The following is a 20,718-nucleotide window of genomic DNA, read 5'->3' on the forward strand; positions in this document are numbered from 1 at the left end:
GTGTTACGGTTGTACTGCGACTTTTATACTTTTGTTGTTTCCATTCCAGGTATTTCTATCCATCAGTTGCAATGTTTTTTGTTAGGGAGGAATGTTTCTAACGTTTGAGTAAAAAGTTGAAGTTGAAATTGCATGGAAGTTTGCGCTTTGTTTTTTCACAAGAATTAAGCATAAAAATGCCTGATTTATCAAAGCATCCTACTACTCTGAAACAAATCCATCGTCTTCACAAAGACTAACTAACAAACCAACATACGTGAAATTAAGCACAACATGACCAAATCCAGCAGGTGATCATACATCAAGAAACTCGTGATTAAACACATAAAAATATCTGTTAAATTCAATTTGAAGGGCGTTTTTCATGAAAATACGGTGGAAAGATGATGAGCAAAGTATTTAATTATCAATTACAAAGCCACTTGTTGAAAATTTAAAAATGTTTACAAAATAAAAAATTTTATATTCGTATTATCTGCATATTTATTTATTTAATTTTTTTTTATTTATTATGTACGTTGTACATTGGTTGACATTTCAACTGACATATGCGTTATTGGATTGAAAGTGCTGAGCTGCATTTGGGAGAGAAAATACGTCGTTTCGATGTTTCCGTTCTAATATTCAGAAATTTATTGCTGTTTGCATCTGTGGTCAAGTTATCACTTGTTTGCCAGCACGCGCGCGCGCGCACACACACACACACACACACACACAGAGGCATGATAGACTTTTGCGCAACGTTAACAAATATGCACGCCCATGACAGGCAGCATAAATTTATTGCTATAAATTACATTTGGTAAATTTTTTTCGTTAGTAAATCGAGCCAAATATGAAAAAAATTATTCTATTATTATTATTATTTTTTAAACATTTCAAACAGCGTTCGTTGGAGTGGGGATAGCTCTGTTGATTTCAGGAACGATTTGTGTCCTGTACGGGTACTTGGCGTCTAGAAACAACAACCAATATCTCAAGTACAACTCGTACCACAAACTCCTTGAACAACAACATTTTTTAAATTCCATCGACAAAATGAGAATTAACGAAGAAATGGAGGCAGAAGTTGAGAGGAACCTGGAGATATGCAAGCTGGTGGGCCTAATTTTGTTCTGCTTTGGGGGACTTACTCTTGCCGTGGCTCTGATGATTCCCAGCTTTCTCTATCGATACTTAGATGAAGAAGAGGAAGACGACGACGAAGATGAAAAGTTTTTAAGCGAATTCAACGAAAAACGACAACAGCAGTTGCAGTCCATCAAAAGCAACAACAACTCCGCATTCAAAATCTTTCCAGCCACTGACTCCGAAAGTGCCAATGCAGAAAGATCAAGCATACCGATGCTAACTCACGTGGCTGAAATTCAACCGATCAAAGAGAGCAGCGGTGGAATTAAGAACGGAGCATTCGATTAGATGGTTGTGTTGTACTTTAATAACAATTTTCCATCGGAGAAATATTTAATTTAAGTATTTAATGACGAAAATTGGAAAATTATTTTATTTAATTCCCGTGTGTTAAACGTTACGTTTCATTTATCAGTTGTTGTATTTTATTCGTGATTTATTTTTTCCGATGAGGCAGACATTATAACAGCATTACGATATCACTCGTTTTTCATTTTATTGATATTTTATTTACGTTTGGTTGGCAGTTCTGTTGAGAAATTAAACGTAAAAGTGATAACAAATTTTCAAAAATATTATTAACATAATGAAGTGTCTTCATCTCATTCTCAACATTTCATCCATCTCATGTTTTTTGATATATTAAACACACCTATATTTTTCATAAATCAGTAAACGAAGAATATATATATATATATATATATATATATATATATATATATATTATTATCCAAGTTCATAATGAAAATATAATTAAACTATTGTTTTCCAAATTCAACATGCAATATGGATAATAGTTTTGTTTTCAATTTCCAGTGCAGAGAACAATTAAATTCAATTCAATGCACGATCTGTAAAATGGTATATATCATATCAGGCAACTATGTATAATATGTAGGTATGTTTGCTTGTTTGTATGTTTGCATATATGTATGTATATAAGTATGTAGGATGTATGTACGTATGTATGCATCTTTGTATGTATATGTATGCAAGATGCATGTATGTATTTATTAATCATTTTTCTATCTATAGTATCATATGTGGCATGTTAATTGTTTTCCTTAACTAAACACGTCCCATAGACTTGATTGTTTTGATGAGGTTTTATTACAAGTATTTTCCGACTTGAATATTTTAAATAATATTTCTCTATTTACATTTTTATAGCTTAAAGATAATTTTAGATTGAAAAACATTTAATTGCGACTTTTATTATTATTTATTCTTCAAATTTATTAATTGCTAGGAAGAAGAAAATAACATTAAAAAATATTGTGGCTGTTTTAGTATACTGAGTTTCAATTTAAATTAATACAAATCAGAGAGTAAAAAACAACCCTCAAAATTAGAAGCAAGCTGTAACATTGGCCTCTGGAAAGACAAGAAAGATGAAACTGAATGGAGGCAGGAGTAGTGGCTCCGTAGGTTTGTAGGGCAGGGAGTCCAAGGCGGGCATCTCCGTGTCAGATGGCATGATCAATCGTCTGCCGTTCAGCAAGCTAAATCTTTTAATAGTTTGTTGTTATTACTGTGAAAGTTATTTTGTGATATTAATTTTTAAAATTTCACTAATTTTTAATTTATACAAATTATTTATGATATCCTTATTGCCAATCAATTGATCGGTCAATCAATGTTTATCTTTTATTCCCTAATACCCGCTTTAGGAGGAAGTCATCCACCTTTTTAATTGGTCATTATTTACATCAAACTTGCCTATTCAGTTAGGCATTGAAATTTGAAACAGTTATTGTGGCCTTACGTTGAATTGCATTGTGTGGGGCCATTATTTAAGGAAGTTATTATATATGTAAAAATAAATATTAAACGGAATGAATAAATACATATTTCTCAATTGCATATGTTTATGTTCGCTGTTGAAAAACAAAAAATATACCATTTCTACATTCACACCAAATGGCAAAAAATTTTGACAAACTTGGCTAGAACAGGCACTTGCAAAATGTCATAGAAACCCAAATATTCAGAAATGTTGAAATGACTGTCATCAGGCTGAATGAAATAAACGTCTCTGTAAAAATCCTTGAAGATGCCTGTGAACTTCAAGGAGAGTGTCTTGCTTGGATGGGAGTTGAAACCAAATACAGTGACCGATCCTTTTTTGTATTTATCGCTATCAAAAAATTATTGGAAATCTGTAACTAGAAAATGTATATAAAATTATGCTTACATAAAGGTTAGATTAAAGATCAATCCCTTTTGTGTACTAGTTTCAGAGAAGCACACATACAACCTATAAAAATACGAGTGAAAACCATCCATCAGAAACATTGCATATAATAGGCTGGGATCTTTTTCCAGCCACTGGAACAGAAGTAACAGGCGCGTTTAACCATTACGCCATCATGCAGCCCAATATGCATTACAATAATAAAAAAGATCAGATCATATGATACAAAACTGTGGTTCGTAACAAAGAGGAACACGTCTCACCTTGGTTTGGTGCAGTGGGCATAGAGTCTGGTGGTCTCTTGGAGGTCATCGTGTTCTACATCCAACACTCTCACTCCAACCAAACGTTTGTAAATGTAAGATAACCAGTAATCCTGTTTATTATTTTCGTAATCTTTCGAAATCTTTGAAATTTATTTTTAGCCATAATTATTGCAGCTCTGACATACGCAGAACCACTTACAATGTTACAGATATATTATCTGTATATCTTTTATTATGTTTTTCATATCTTCAACCATTGATATGAAGCAGCCATCTTCGCCACAAAAGCTGTTTATCCTTTTCACACGACGTACACATGGTTTTATGAACACGCGCAAGCACCGCATCATATATGCTGGGTATATAAAAGCCATTGTGATGTTTTTGACTCAGCGAGCATTAGAACCACTGAGCCATCTCGCCGGCCAACATGCGACAACTAACGTTGTCTACCCATTTACCAGTCTCGAAAGGATGGACGGCTGGGTTGGCCGGGGTTCGGCTACCCAGATGAACCTGTAGAAACTGCAGGATTCGAACCCAGAAAATAATTATGGCAAATAGTTCACATTTTTGATCAATTTAAGACAATACATAAATAAATTAAATTATAAATTATTTTGCTCACCGGGTTTGGATTCATGTCATCATCGAGCAGTGGATAATAATGCCCATATATGGTTTGTCTCATCACAACTTTTATTCCTCTTTTTGCACTGAGTCCCAATTTATCGAGCCATCTGTCGATAATTTCATCAATTTCTTAAATTTTCAACCAATATAGAAAATGAATCTTGTTGCACTCCAAATAATAAAAGTAGTAGTAGTAGTATTAGTAGTAATGATAATAATGATGATAATAATAATGATAATAAAATATAAAGATATATTAATTGGAGGAAATGTAAAAATCAAATTGCTAGAAATAACTTTCAAATGTTTCAAATAACTCATAAAAAATTTAAATGAAAGATATTTTTAATGTTATGTCATAAGAACATAAAAATCCTGATTTAAACACACAAAATACATATGATTTATTTATCGTAGGACAATAATCAATCAATCAATCAAGTTTATTTATTTGCATAACATAACTCTGCTGCTTGTCTAGTTGCTCGTGCCCCTATCTTTTCTCATATATCTCCATATCTTCTTTTTCTCTTGCACTGGCTACCTATAGAATAATTTTTAAAATTTGCACATTAATATTTGGACTGCAAAAAGATTGGTCTATAAAGTGGTATTCCCGCGATGTTCGACAACGCTCTTCTGTGAATAAAGAAATAATTTAGTTTATGACTTGTATGTTAATGTGTAAATTTTTAAAATTATTCTATATTTTATAGGTAGCCAGTGCAAAAGAAGAAGATATGGAGATATATGAGAAAAGATAGGGCCAAGAACAACTAGACGAGCAGCAGAGTTATGTTATACAAATAAATTCAGTTTATAAGACAAATGTAGTAGTATAATTTCATGAAAAAATATTGTTCAAGAATCAAAAAAATTACACACAAAAATCCTGAGACGTATCTATCGGAGATGTTTGGTGATCCGCCATTCCACGCGTCACTCGTTTCTCCGTTCCAGATGGGTAGATTGGGATGGGACGAGTTGGACAGGGTTTCTTTCACCATGTTAATGACGTCATCGTAGTTTTGAAAGTGCTTGGGATCCAGGTACTCCAGGTAAGTTGCTTTGTCACCTCTAAGGTAGTAGCTGCATGGTTTTATTTCAATCGATTACATTATTTTACACGGCGCCCATTGTAAAAAAAATTTATTTAAGTGTACCTAGTTCCCGTAATTAATTCTTTTAATATTTCCCAACTGCGTTTATGAACGACACTTAATTCCTATCATCTTGAACAAACTTCAACTTCTCATGTAGATTTTAAGATTTTAATGTTTAACCATCAACAGATGATAACAACAGATAACGACAATGAATGACAGCATATAAATGAAGATAGCAAATAACGAAATTAAATGTATAATCAGGTTACCAACTGATGAAATGTTACGGCCCTCAAAACGTCTCCAGATTTATCTGCCAAACTTTGCAATAATTGTTTTTTATTTAGCAGTTTTTTCAACTTCAATAAAATGTTTTTTGTGATCAAAACTTTATATATGTGGCTGAATTTTTGATGAGATGTTTTGAAAAAATTCTTTGCATCAATTTTAACGCTACCGCGTTTGTTAAACTAACGTTTTGAGATAAATTAGTTCGGTGCGATCGACAGTGATGATGTCAGGTCCAACTATGGAGCTCTTCTGCATCAGTGGATATTCCTTCACCAGACTGTGAAGACTTCGAAAGTCGTTGGCGATCTGCTCTGGTGTTGTAACCCCTGGAGCCCAATAGTTTGGTTCTAGATATAAATATAAAGAATATTTCGTTTATTTCTGATATGAAGTGGCGTTCTGGAATCTCTTTGAATTCGAACCAGGTCGCTACGGCACAGGACCGGACGCATTTATTAGACCAACTTTTCGCTATCGTAAGCAAAATCTCATATAACATGTTGACTACAGATACATCATGAAGACTCATAGAGCTCAAACAATTTTATATTATAAAATAAAATAAAAACGGTTTTACAAAATTACTATTTTAAATTTACGAAACAAAAAACAAATTGTCTGAGTCGGTCAGAGCGGAGATTTTGGCCGGAGTCTGAATTTTTTAAGGAGCCAAAGTCGGATTTTTTTTAGGGGCCGGAGTCGGATTTTTTATCCGAAAAATGTTATTAATTTATTTATTTTCCGAAAAATGTTTGGTTATTTTTAAAAAATTATATTTTTTTTCAGAATTTTTTAAAAAATGTGTTTTATAGAGTTTTTTGCTTATCACAAAATAAATATAGTGATAAGCAATCATCTAGAATACTAAAAATAAATGCTTATAATAAGAATAAAATCACATAATTTTATACAGTATATTGAAAAACATAAAAATAAAGTAATTTTACTAAGAAAAACAATTGCATAGACTGATTTGCAATGTTTTTGAAAGTATTTTTTTATTAAATAATGATAATAAGATAACATTATGACGCAAAAGTTTAAAAAATTTTCGGAACCCGGAGTAGAAGTTGGATTTTTTGGAGGGACCGGAGTCGGATATTTTTGATGAGTTGGAGTCGGATGTTTTTCATCCGACTCCGACACACTGCAAAAAACAGCAACATCAAAATATAAAATCACCATTCCCAAGCTCCCAGTCAATATTTTCCCCATATCCATAAAGCTGAAGGAACTGCATGAGGTTGATTGCGTTGGTAGGATCCCACCTCTTGTTGAATCTCACCTGCAAGTTCAAGTCGAACATCATCCGACTTTTGATGCTTCTCGTCAAGTTCACCAGGTTGTGAACATCTTCCTCTGCAAGTTCAACGTTCTTGTATTTTAATTCTTATTCAATGAATACCAAATGTTTCATAATATTGCGCTTACCTTATCTTGAAACCATCTCAAATAATAGCGGTAAAATATTCACATTCAAACAATCTTCTTACACAGAAGAAATACGTGTCCATGCATATTGAAAAGACATATAATATTTATAGAGCTGGACCTTTGGAGCATAAAAAGATTTTTCACTGCAGATGGAAACATAACTAAATATTTTATTTTTCACTTATCATTATTTTGCCACACTTTCTATTGAATTAAAATTTTATGAAGTAATAAGTGTCTGAATTGTTTAACATGAAGTTCAGAACATCATGAACAATACTCGAAACTAGGGGGAGGCAAAGAGGGCAAGTGCCCCGGGCGGGAAAATTCAGGGGTGGCAGAGTTTAAGAAGTTTTAAAAAATTATAAAAATTATTCACATTTGTCAAAATTTGTATCAAATAGCTCACAGTAGCTAGTTCCGACCATGTTATAAACATCCTCAATTATTTGTATATTTGCTTCAAAACAATGTAATAGAACGCTTTGAAAATACGCAATCTATTATTAATTTTCGAAGTTTGTCAAGTCTGAACGTTAATTATTATATTCAATGCCATTCCATTCAAGCCCTGAGTTCATCTGCTCATACAAACGTCCATCCATATGTTCTTCCTTTATTTCATTTCATTTCCTCTTCAATCATATTATTTGTTCGTGTTCATAGGTTCATCCGCTTGTTCGTTTATTTGTTAATCTATTTTTCTACCTATTTGTTCATTTGTTTAATTCATCATTTTCCAATTTATTTTTTATTTAGACTAAAAGCATCTAATAACAGCATCAATTATTTTACGAGAACTTAATAATAACTAGCGTATGCGAATGACTTCAAAGCAAGCAGAACCTAATTGCTATGAACAATTATTCGATCGTTGTGTACGGTGATCAGCTGACTGACTTTTTTTTTTAAAAAGATCGATGTGTAAAGGTCAAAAAATGCGACATGGGTAAAAGGAATCTAAATAGAAAATATTGAATTATTTAATGCCACAGCTTCAAGACAGGATAATAGCAGAAATCTTTCAAACCACAGTCCAACACGATTCTTCTCTACTCTTCTGATTCATTAACCATGCTTACTTAGTGTTTTAGACTTGTAGAGCTCCTCTGTTGAACTAACCTCAGAGGCTCTTGAAACGTTTTTACGCTAAGTTCTACTTCAATGATAGATAGAGTATCATCTTTTTTTATGTCTTTGCTTCAATGAACATGTTCTTGATCGTAATAGAACAAACTTTAAAACTAACAAACATTGCAAACATTAAACTGACAAACAATATTACAAAGAAAAAATATAAATATAAGTACAAAGATATAATATTAGAAAAAATAAAACGTAAGAAACTATACAACAAAGATAAAACATAAGAAACAATGCAACGATGATAAACATAAGAAACAATACAACAAAGATAAAATATTAGAAACAAGACAACAAAGATAAAATATAAGAAACTACACAAACTCGTCATGACAACTGCAGCATTGGAGACCCCCGTTGACTTGATGACGTTGTATGGGACGTCGAAGAACAAGTAATCAGCTGGATAGCCACCCACTCTGAAGTAGGCAGGCGACAGGCCATTCAATAAAGTTCTCATCTTCACTGAGCTGCAAAAATTAAATCGGATATATCGAATCTGCATAAATGGCGATGCCAATAATTGTGTTGTGTTCTAGAACCTATAATAATGACGATGATATGCATAACTGTGTGTGTTCTATTGTAATAAAAAAACTTATTTTCTTTCATTCTGTAATTATTATTATTATTATTAACTCTATAGGTATGTAACAAATCGAACCTGAAATTAAACTTGAGCCAGCGAACATCGTTGTCGAATACGTAGGAGTCCATGCAGTAACTTAAAAAATAGGGCTCCACTTCATTTATGAACCTGCCAACGTCCACCGAAACTTCAACTTCGGCAAAATGTTCTGCACTCTTCTGACCATGTTTCTGGTACTTCAGCTGTTTGCAGGCCACCAAAACCAATATCGTTGCAATGAATGTAGAAACAAACTTGAATATCATCTTTTAAATTTTTATAAATTCTAATTTTTTAAATGAAATTTTCCATCAATTTTTAATTATTTTATATCATCAAGTTAAATGTATTCTACGTATTTGTAATGTGGGTACCGTATATTTAGAATACCTTGGAATATAATCTGAATAATTAGGATTTAAGAATAATGTTGGTTTATTATATTAATTTATAGGTTTTCAATAGTATACAAAATCTATTGAAGAAATTATCCCGGGAGCCAGGACGCTCAAATCATTTCATATGATCTCTCGTCGTAATTATAGCACGTGAATGTCGAACAGAAGTTTTAATAACAAGAATAATAAAAATTATTATCGTTAGAAAAAAAATCAATGAAATGGCTAGGTAAGCTGTATATATATATATATATATATATATATATATATATATATACACTTTATTATATATTATATACTCCTTATATATTTATATCATGTATATATATATAAACATTAACGAGTCTTTGAACATAAGAAATAGAAACAAAGATGAGTCAACAGCGCTTGTTATGAAATGCACTCACTGTCTCCTTACATCACAGCCACAATTGTGATACGATTTTGAGGTATATTCATGATGATTAAAAAAACGACAAAGGTGATAATGATAGACAAAGGTGATAATGATGGCATTAAAATCTTATATCCCAATCATATAAATTATCATTTTTATTCTTTATTTTTATGTAAATGGAAATTGGTTTATTGACCAATGAAACGAAATAAGGAATTTTGTAAGCAATTTATTTATACCTACAAGATACCGTTGCAGATTTATTATACATTGATTTATAATAATGATAATTTTATATATTTAAATTTTTCAATTTGATAACTTCAGTGTTTCAGTATAATCTCCAACCACCTAAACAACTGACCAGTCAGCCAAAATATAATACTTAAAATGTTCACTATTATATAAAATTATATTAAATTTTATCTATAGCCATGTATTAAATCATGTGTATAATTCTATTCTATGTATATGAATTCTATTCAATGTATATGTATACGATTCTATAGATTCTATGCATATGTACAACACTGATGTCCTGAATACTTTATTTTAAGTTTTAGTGTTTAGTCGTACCTCGTGCGTGCTTTGTTTGTTCGGTAGGTGCTCGTGTCGTCTTGCTGGGATGATTGCTGAATTTTAAGTTTCAAAAGCAAGCGATGTCAGTGTTAGCATTCAAAAATACATCGAAAATCATAGTTTTTTATTGATATTAAAAACGGTTTTTCAAATCAAAATGTCGATTCGAAGTTGTTTGTTGTGCACCAAGTATTCAGTCTTCTTTCTCAATTTCATGATATGGGTTGGTTTTGTATGGTTGGTTTTTACTTGGTTGGATGGTTTGGTTGGCTGGTTGGTGCATGGTTTGTAAAAATTTAATTAAATTGAATAATGTTTTTGTGATATTTTGAATTTCATTGTATTTTTTAAATTAATAATTGATATTTAAATTTAATTATAAATTTATTTATTGAAAATTACAATTTTTTATTTATAAATTCATATTGCAATCTGATCTGCTTTTCTAGCTTTTGCATTTAATTAATTAAACAAATTCATTGGTTTTGTTTTATTTTAATTTTAATTATTCTTTGATGTTTTTTTAACTATGAGTTAATTTTATTTAATAATCATTTTTAGCTTAAATTAAAATTTTGAAAAAATTTAATACAAATTATTTGAATTGACTATTTTCAACACAGATGTCTGGTCTCATAATTTTAGGTCTGGCCATTTATTTGCGAATGGATCCAACATTCAACAATATAGCAATGGTTGGCTACACCCATCATAATGCTACTTTTCATATCTTCTGCTACTTCCTTGTCTTCTTTGGTAGTATTGTAACATTTCTAGGGTTCCTCGGATGTTGCAGCTCCTACCAGGAATCATTTTCCATGCTGGGTCTTGTTAGTAGTGAAATATCAACTATCAATTAATATTCACTTTTTGATGCATATCTATTATATTATTATGGTATAAGTTTGTGCTTAACATAATGTGCTTGAATTGAATTTAAGTAAAGTAAGGAAATGTTGGTGTGTTAGCATCATAGTCTAAGAGTTCAGCAAACATCTAAATGAGTAATTACTTCAATGACACATTTTAAAACACTTCAAGGTATGTCATACCATGGTATAAGTTTGTTTTTAACATGTTCCTGAAATGAATTTGCACAGAATAGATCGATTTCAATGAAGAAGAGTGATTTTTATAATTTTAAGGTTCCACAATGGCTATATTTCATAGATAACTTTGTGCATTATTATATGCTAGAAAATCTAATTAAAAATTTTCTTTGATTGAAATGTTCTCATAGTTCGTCAGTGTCCTCATTCTCTTCCTGATTGCAGAGGTGGGCATGGCGTCTTGGTTGATCATGCAGAGGAATGGTGTAAGTTTTTCTTTTTTAATTTAAATTAATTTAAATTTTTTGCATTGTAAATTTTAACACCTATTAGTGAAAAATTGTAATGTGTAAATTTTTATTATATTATTTAAATTTAGTTTGTAGTGTTTTCAATGTTCATAGGCCATTATTTTTTAATTTAATTGCCTTTTTCAAACATTTTGCAATGTTTCTGTTGATTGTGTCATCACTATTTCATGTCTCGCTTAAAAAGCAAAGAACCTGCAAATTGCTGCAGAATCAATAGAATACATACATCCATCCAAACAGCTAGCTATATTTAACATATACTCTGTTCTTTGAAATCTTGCTTGTTCCTATTTTTCAGTTGCTGATGTGTTCATCCATTCAACATTCGTGCAGATGTGACTTTCAGTTGTCTGACTTTCTTATGTTCTGCTTGTGTAAAAATAATCAATGATCTAGAAATTAAATAAATATTTGCAGATGAAGACGTCAGTCAGTGAGACCATGCAGAAGTACATCACTGATCATTATGGAGATGACATCTTCACTGACGACCCCATCGACCATTTACAAGATTCTGTTTGTATTCATTCCACAGTTTTTTTTCATATAAAGAGAAAATAAGCGGGACAATATGTGCAATGCAGTTTGAGCAGATCTCTGGCATAGCAACGAGCAGACATGCAGTCTGTTTTGATGTAAATTAATTCAAGCTACTGTGCTAACTGGAGCATGTTCATCATACATTTCACATTATTATTATCAGATGGATAATTTGAGTCTGATGAAAGAAACATAGGATATATATCTGGTTGTTTATTACCTTGCTACAGACATTGATTGAAATAATATGTTCACGTCATACTTAACAGTTATTGAGTTACATCATCATGCATGCAGTGAAATATGTGTGTGTGTGTCTGTGTGTGTGTCTGTGTGTGTGTCTGTGTGTGTGTGTGTGCGTGCGTGTGTGTGTGTGTATCAGTATTAATATACACTTTTTAAATTGAAGTATGTATGTGTGTATGTTATTGTGAGATAAGAATTTCAAATGTTCTGATCAAGCTGTTTATATCATGCTTATATATAATTTTTGGAATTTGCATGGTAATTAACTGGCAGGTTTTATTGGTCTTTATTAAATAAATCTTTCTAATGATTAATGATGTTTGACTGATTTAAATAAAACTGTTTCATTCAGTTTGAGAGCATGCAAATTTAAAGGCAAGAAAACATTTAAATGAAATAGCTAGTTAACTGTGGATAGATAGGTTAAAATGTACACAGATTAAGTTACATCACCTCCTTTTTGTACTCTGTGCATCTTTGTTAACATGGAACTGCTTGAAAGTAATATTTATAAGTTTATGGTGGATTAATATCATGTACTGATCAATGTGTTTGTAAATAAAGTGATGAAGATGAAGCTCTGAATTAATTTTAATTCAGTTCAGATGTTGTGGTAGCATTGGACCAGCCGACTACCAATCATCCAGGTGGCTGAACAACACTTCACATCATGTACACAACAAACACGAACATCATCGGCAACATCAGCACTCCAAACATCGGAGCATTCTTCCTCACTCACTTCAGCACCATGTCCAACCACCATCAGTCGATCAATATACTCGACACGAACACCATCATCACCATCAACAGCAACAACAACATTTCGTCCCGATATCTTGTTGTGGGCTCTACAACTTAAGGAAGAAGGTCACTCAGACCTGTTTGGTGGCCACTACTGCTGCTTCTGAAGTTGTCAACAAAAATGAAAATGCTGCTGATAACGTAAAGGATGGTTTCAGTGGCAACAATGCTGATAACATCATCAGCAGCAGCATCAACAATAATAACAGTAGTGATAAGTTCAGTCACAAGTTGGGTAAAGAAGAAAATAAAACTAAAATAAATAACAGAATCAAAAGTAACAACAGTGTTGTTCAAGCACACAAAAAGGTTTTTCTTTTGACTCTCAATTAAGTCCTCAATATATTCATTTACAAAAACTGTCTCCAAAAAATATTGATGTAACAATGGTCCATCTAATCAGTTTTAGATTTTTTAATGTTGATTTTCTTTTGTACGAAGAAGACCCAATGTAACCTGAGAGTCATCATATTTTTTTATAATTTTTTTTTTTTAAACTATTTCAATATCTTTTACCTAAGTTAGACTTTATAGCTATAATTTCCACTCTTCTACAGAAGGATATTGACGTTATTTATTTTTATTATATTGAAATTAAAAACAGGGTTGCAGTGAGGGCATAACATCCTTTGTTGACAGGACGATTGAAGCATCGTGCATTGTGGCACTTGTGATCACTGGTGTGCAGGTTGGTTGGTTTAGTCAGTTCAATGGTTGGTTTGGTCTAATGGTTGGTCAGTTTGGAAGTTGGTTGGTAAAATGGTTGGCTAGTTGTTTGGTTATTTGATCAAGTGGCCGACTGGTCAGTTGTTCGGTGGTTTGGTTGGTTGGTTGGATGGTTGATTAATTGGTAAGTTAGTTGGATGATGATTATTTAGTGGTTGTTTAGTTGATTAGCTATTTAGTTGGTTGGTTTGTAACTCGACCAAACTAAATGGCAAAGAAGTTCTGTTGGAATGTTTACCATCGAGAGATGTGCAAGCAACTAGCGCGTCTGCATGGCTTTAAAAAGTTTTTATCATGAAGAGTGGCGCAACAACATTATCCCCACGTCGATATTTGTTGCTGTAGTTTAAATTATGCTCACAAATTTATAAAATGTAACTTAACAGGTCCTGACCTTGGTGATGTCTCTGTGTCTTTGTTGCAGTCTCCGGAGGCAGTCGGCCGGAGGATACAAATCTTAAAATCATTTCCTTCCACAAGATTTTCATCATTGATTTATTAGCACTATTGTAGTCAGTAACATCATCTCATTGATCTTGTATTTATTGACAAGATCAGCAGTTTATTATCATCACTGTTAATATGATCAACGTCACTATGCATCATCATCACCGTCACTATCATCATCTTCGTCACCATCACTATCCATCATCATCTTCATCACCATCACTATCCATCATCATCTTCACCATCGCTGCTCTCGTGTCATCAATACTATCTCGATAAATTTGTATTAAGTAAAAATGAAGCTTCATAATGAAAGATAATCAATGTTACAAAAATTAAATTAACATTTATATCATCCTTATCAAATGTGTCGTCACCATATATTATATCATTATTAAAGTTAATATCATTATTAAATTATTAAATGGATATCATCATTATGACACATGATATCGTCATTATCAGCGAAATCTGAACTGTCTATGCAGTTGAAAGATAAATAGAGTTAGATGATATCTTGAGGTAGGAATGTGGTACTTTTTTTTTATAATGTTTTTGTACTTTCCGTCATTTCGCATTATCTCAGTAAGTTGTTTGTCGTTCATTCAACTTCTTCTAATCCTTTTTAATTTTCATATAATTTTACGTCAGGTCATTTCCATGAAGTTTAGTTGTCTTTTTTTGCAATTAATAATTATATTTAGCGTTGCTCTCTTTATTTCTAGTAACCTTACAAACATGTAAACATCATTAATTTTTCTTCAGCTATTTGTGACATTATTATTTTAGAATTTGTCTGTCAAAGTTGTTACTTATATTTAAATATATTATATACATATAATATAATATATATTATATATATATATCTAGTACATTTATATTATATATATATATATAAATGGTATGCATGTTTATTTATTTATATGTATTTATATATTTATTTACATGTTCAAACTTTAAAATTGTTACAAAGCTAACGTCTAGTACATTTTTTGCTTATTGTTTCATCTTGTTTGCCTACTTTTTTGAAATATTTTAATGTTACTGAGAATCTCTCCTTCTTTGTTTCTCTCTTTTTTCTCTGCCTCTTTTCATAGTTAGAGCACCTTCTGCCATTTGAATTGTCCATTAAGATCCGACAAATTATATTTTGCTCACTACGTGCAATTTTGTTTATGATTCACTTTATTTTTTCAATTTTTGCCAGTAATATTTTTCCGATGTTCCAAGTCAGCACCTCAATGTTATGTGGAATGGACACAAGCGCCTTCCACTACATTCGTTTGCGTTTGTGGGGGGGTGGATTAATTTTAAATTTTGAGTTATTTTATATTTTATATTTTGTTGGTTAATTGATTTTTTCTGATCTTAAACTGTCTTTACTTGTTTATTTTCATTTTTTATCATTGATATTATATAGAGTTCAATATAGCGTTTTATTTTGTACAAAATTCTTCGATCATTGAAATTGGAATGCTTGGATGAAGAGGATGAGCATTTAAAAGTTTCAAACTGCCGTGATCTAGTTCTTAAAATCATCTTCCTAATTTCATTCGTTTGTTTTTGCATATCATTTTAGATATTCGATTTTAGTTGAAGTGATTGCTTATTTGTTTGCTGTTGGCTGTTGAAGTTTCAGACATATTTATTCACTTTAATTTCATATTTCAGCATCATTTTATACTTTATGTTTATTTTTGCTTTATTCAGATCCAATTTATCATAAGATGTTCAACAGTGAAAAAAGACAGATTATTTGCTTGTCAGTTTGCATTTTAATTTCAAAAAATCTTTTTCTTCGTTATTTTAAAGTTTTTTCATAAGCATGTCATTTATATTATAAACGTTTGACATAAACTTATTTTTACTATTATACTTTCCTCTTATACATCGAACTCATTTATTTGCATGTTCATTATTATTTAGCACGATATTGTTTGTGTATTTCTTCCATAGTTCTAGTGCATTGCTCTTTATAAAATTGTTGGTTGATATTCAAGTATTATTTAACTTTATTTTTGTTATTCAACAAAATTTTAATCCATTTATTGTTACATTCACTGATCTGACATTCACAAATTAATTACATACATGCTACCCAGTCTCTTCCTCACTTAATCCAATTAGAACCAATGCTTAATGTATGTAGTAGTGAGTGTGCAGAAGATTTTTATTTCAGGTAGGATGCACTCGCGGTCTTTTCAACAGTATCTACCCTTTTAGCACTGTAAATCTGTGTCCAGTTCATTATTTAATCCACCCTTTTAGCACTGTAAATCTGTGTCCAGTTCATTATTTAATCCAACCTGGACGATGTTGGGAAACAACAGAAACAATGCTATTCTTATGCAATAAGGATTTGACTGATTGAGCATTTGTGTCTTCAAATTCAAATAAGTCTTTTGTTACTGCTTAAAATTAGTCATCACAATGTATCAGAATACAATAAGTATTTTTAATTTAAGCGCTTTGTTAATGATTAGCAAATTTTAGAAGTATTATAATCGAAACTTTAATATGAATAAACTTTTCGAAAATTGCCTGTTCGTCCTTTTATAGACAAAAAATAGACGTCAAATTTTTTTTGAAGGGAAATTGATTCTTAATCTCAAATAATAATTGTATATATTATTGGTAAAACTGTAACACAGAATATTTTCCAGAATTCTGCTCCTATTGTATACGTCGTACAACGAATTTTCGTTAAATGTGCTACGCAGATAAAATCAAATCAAACATTTATTTCAACGTTTTGCAAGGTGGTAGGTACGTTGTCAGTACGTTCTGATTGAAATTCAGTCTCCGGTAAATTTTCAAATGAAAACTGAAATTCTGCAAAACCTGCACCGGCTTGTAAATTGAAAAAAACATACCAACATAATTAAATTTGGTGCGATGAATTAATTGAACGAAATGGAAATAACGCTTACAAGGCAGACATGAGTTGATGAACACTGTAATGACAACACGGGGCGGGTAGTCATCGTAGACTCACTAGCGTGCCGAGGGGGAGCCTCCGATATGCACAAATTTTAAAATAAATGATTTCATTAATAATTTTATAGATAAAATTTTGTGCTTCCATTTATTAATTTTTACAAAATATGTAGTAATATAATATAATTAGTTACAAAAAATGTCGTTTTTAAATCCTGACCAAATGAATTTATTTCTATATTGAGAGATAATTTAACCTTAAAGCAGAAAATTATTGAAAATGTAAAAAAGGCAAAGTGTTATTTTTTTCCTCTTGCCTAAAATAAGCTATTGATATCACACAAAATATCGTAGACATTATTGATAAACAGAGTTTAGAAAGTTAATCTATGTCGAAGCCAAGGTTGTGACAATGCTTTGGTAATGCCAGATGCTCATTCATTGATGCAAGCCAGGATCCGTAAAATTAATCAGAAGATTTTATTTGCACCTTGTTCTAATCATTCGCATAACTTGCGCGGGTTTAATACATTTGGAAACAATTCAACTTGTGTAACAATTTTTGGAATAATTTACTTCAACATGTCCTACGTGAGATATTTAATCAGAAACAGTCGGGATGGGATAACTGTGAGGCTAGCAGGAACCAGATGAAGTGAACAATATCATGCAGTGAAACTTGTAATGAAGCATTCCGAAAATTAGTAGAGGCACAAGAAAAATTATGTGATACATCGGAAAATGTAGATACAAGAAGTTCAGCTCACGAATATACATAATATATTTATATCCATGTTTCAGCTCAAGCTATAATGTCAAATATTCAAGATTTCAATTTTCTTGTCTTTCTTCATTTTTGGAATAATAATTTAGAAGTCAATCATACTCAAAAATACCTACAACTGGAAGAAACTGGTTTAGATAAAACCATTGAAAAATTAAATGCATCGAAACTTCTGCAGGGGTGTCGCGACTAACTGGTTGAAAATACATCAAAATATTTTACAGAAATTTGGTGAAAATGGAAATATCTAACGAAAAATTGAGCCGAAAAAGTCGACGAAAGCTCATGCCTTGGAAATAGGCTAAAGATGAAGCTTTAACGTTAAAACAAAAAAAGAGATGATGCATTTATCAGTAATTTGATGATTTTTATCAAGATCTAAGGAAAAGGATAGAATCAATGTAGAATGTATTTGTAAAATTTGCAGCCATTCGATCATCACATTTTATTGAATTAGAGATAGAAGAATTTCTAAGCTGATACCAAATCTCACAAACACGTTTGATGAACTTGATGAAAATGACTTTATAGCCGAATTTAAACGTCCAAGACGTAATTTTCAAGCAGGCAAAGTTAAAAAAGAGGACTCCATACAATGGTCTGCTCTGAAAACATTAACTTATATAAAAGAAATAAATTTACATGAACCAGTTTCAAATTTATGTTCATCTTTAAAGATTTTTTGACAGTGTGCATTTCAATTTCCTTTTGCAAAAGAAACTTTTCGAAATTGAAGCTGGTTACAAGTAACTTTCGTTCGACAATGAGTCAAGCAAGGCTTACCAAACTTATCAAGTGAAAACACAATGGCGAGAAATATTAACGTTGATATAAAAAATAAAAACATTTCTTGAAGCAAAACCTTGTAAAAATATTATTAATGTTATTTTTTGATTAGTTGAATGAAAATCTTCTCCACATGTGTGTTGATCATGTTATGGTGTTCATTGGTTTTTGCAAAATAAAAAATTTCCTTTATTTTACATATCAATGAATGTACATAATCTAAATTAATTTGAGAAATCTATATATAAATGTGCATGATGAACCTATGTTAAGCTGTTTAAAAACCGAAGATGGTTTTTCTTGATTTAAAAGAAAAGAGTATGTAAGTAACCCATGTAAACATTCTAAAAAGTAATTTGACGGTCGACCTAAAATCTCCAAAAGGAATCAATTGTGGCCCAAACTAACAAATCTGCTCAGTACTTTCAATTTTTATTAATTATAAAAAAAAAACAGTTTAAATGAAACAATCTTAAAAAACAAATAAAGTTGAAATTTTGGAATTATTTGACAAAACTGGTGCTGGTGTCTCTTGACCTGCAGTGCACCCCTTTGCTTTTCAAATCACTGATCACATTGTTTGGTAGCTTTCCTGACACTGATACAGCGTACACACCTTTTACATACTTATCTGATGGGAAAATAAATTTATAATTATACTAAGAAAAATAAATTTTAAAGTTATGTAACCTATATAGATATAAATATAATAAAGAACAATGAAATATAATATCATAGCTGAAGTAAAAGCTAACCAATCCGTTGCCATTTAGCCACCCAGCTGTCTCCAGGACTCATCATTGCTATCAACCTGAAATAATATTACAAGCATAATTATTAGACTTTATTGTGCCAAAGAACAAAGTTTTAAGTGGAACAATGACAAATAACTATGCATAATTAGGAAAATTTTAAACACACATACAAAAATGAATAATTTCCAAAAACTCAAAAGTGATGTAGTGAAAAGCATGACAAATTCATTTAGAATTTGAAAGTGTACTTCACAAAAAGAATTATGCAAAAAATAAATTTAAAAAGATGTCACAAAAAATAGAAACCCGTCAAAACTGGAACTAGTGTAGTCGTACACATGATCCCTGTTGTTTTTCATATGCAGATACTTCTCACAATTTTCACATCCATCCATCTCAAACTGCTCAAGAGTCTGTAAATATGAAATAAAAAAAATTTATTAACTATCATACATTATAAATAAATAAAATTATATGTATTGAAAACTTAACAACATTCTATTATGTTACTTATTTATTGAATAATTTTTTAACTGACTGAAACCATTTTATTTTTAATCAAATATTCAATTTATTTTCCACCACCTTAACAAGAGAACAGAGCAGGCAAGCCCTCAAGTGTCGAAGTTGGTTGGGGACAATTTCGATTGACATCTTTTCTTTCTTTTTCTCGCCTACAAAAAGATCAACAATTTATAATTTATATTGATGATTAAAATTTTAAAACAGAATAAATAAATAAATTATTTTGTTTATTCACAACTACGACGAATATATTACATATCGTCAGGCTGTAATGAAAAAATACGAGCCTACTTTGTCAAAAATGAACCAAGATTAAAATCAGGGATGAAACGAAGATAAAAATATCGGTTTTCTTTTCAGGTAATTTTAATGGCTCATGTACTTAAGTTTTATTTTATAATCATATTCTAAGTATAAGTTTGCTTTCAAGAACCTTTATTTTATCTTAAATAGAAATTCCAAATAAGTGAATAGGGAACATAATAATAAATGAAATCAATTAAAACAATATGAAATAATAGAGAAATCATAAATAAATGAATAACCAACCTAAAATAGAAAAACTAAACCCCACGCACAAACGCCAGGCTATTAACACACAATTATAA

At 31.1% G+C, this 20,718-nt stretch overlaps 3 protein-coding genes across 3 annotated transcripts; 2 read left to right on the top strand and 1 right to left on the bottom strand.

Annotated features, from left to right (window-relative positions):
• Positions 1-273: 273 nt before the first annotated feature.
• Positions 274-1,419, top strand: HELRODRAFT_161095 (hypothetical protein; the record flags this gene model as incomplete). The annotated part of the gene is made up of 3 exons (XM_009021062.1): positions 274-290; positions 355-395; positions 887-1,419. 3 exons carry the CDS (start codon positions 274-276, stop codon positions 1,417-1,419), a joined length of 591 nt encoding a protein of 196 aa, XP_009019310.1.
• Positions 1,420-10,166: 8,747 nt separating this feature from the next.
• On the top strand, positions 10,167-15,168 carry HELRODRAFT_188517 (hypothetical protein). The gene is made up of 8 exons (XM_009021063.1): positions 10,167-10,423; positions 10,824-11,030; positions 11,441-11,515; positions 11,978-12,076; positions 12,947-13,459; positions 13,755-13,830; positions 14,263-14,531; positions 14,560-15,168. The coding sequence occupies exons 1-7, from the start codon at positions 10,358-10,360 to the stop codon at positions 14,376-14,378; spliced, it is 1,152 nt and encodes a 383-aa protein (XP_009019311.1). The 5' UTR covers positions 10,167-10,357; the 3' UTR covers positions 14,379-14,531; positions 14,560-15,168.
• A 4,165-nt stretch (positions 15,169-19,333) lies between these two features.
• HELRODRAFT_155753 (hypothetical protein) lies at positions 19,334-20,239 on the bottom strand (the record flags this gene model as incomplete). The annotated part of the gene is made up of 4 exons (XM_009021064.1): positions 19,334-19,461; positions 19,586-19,641; positions 19,892-19,998; positions 20,171-20,239. The coding sequence occupies 4 exons, from the start codon at positions 20,237-20,239 to the stop codon at positions 19,334-19,336; spliced, it is 360 nt and encodes a 119-aa protein (XP_009019312.1).
• Positions 20,240-20,718: the final 479 nt, after the last annotated feature.

This window comes from Helobdella robusta (assembly GCF_000326865.2).
Source record: "Helobdella robusta unplaced genomic scaffold HELROscaffold_3, whole genome shotgun sequence".
NCBI classification, from domain to species: Eukaryota; Metazoa; Annelida; class Clitellata; order Rhynchobdellida; family Glossiphoniidae; genus Helobdella; species Helobdella robusta.

Excerpts from the sequence above, each read along its gene's own strand:
- HELRODRAFT_188517 (XM_009021063.1), top strand. The coding sequence starts at position 10,358 with ATGTCGATTCGAAGTTGTTTGTTGTGCACCAAGTATTCAGTCTTCTTT. Across the intron at positions 11,031-11,440 it reads CATTTTCCATGCTGGGTCTT|TTCGTCAGTGTCCTCATTCT; the intron begins GTTAGTAGTGAA and ends ATGTTCTCATAG. Across the intron at positions 11,516-11,977 it reads TGATCATGCAGAGGAATGGT|ATGAAGACGTCAGTCAGTGA; the intron begins GTAAGTTTTTCT and ends AAATATTTGCAG.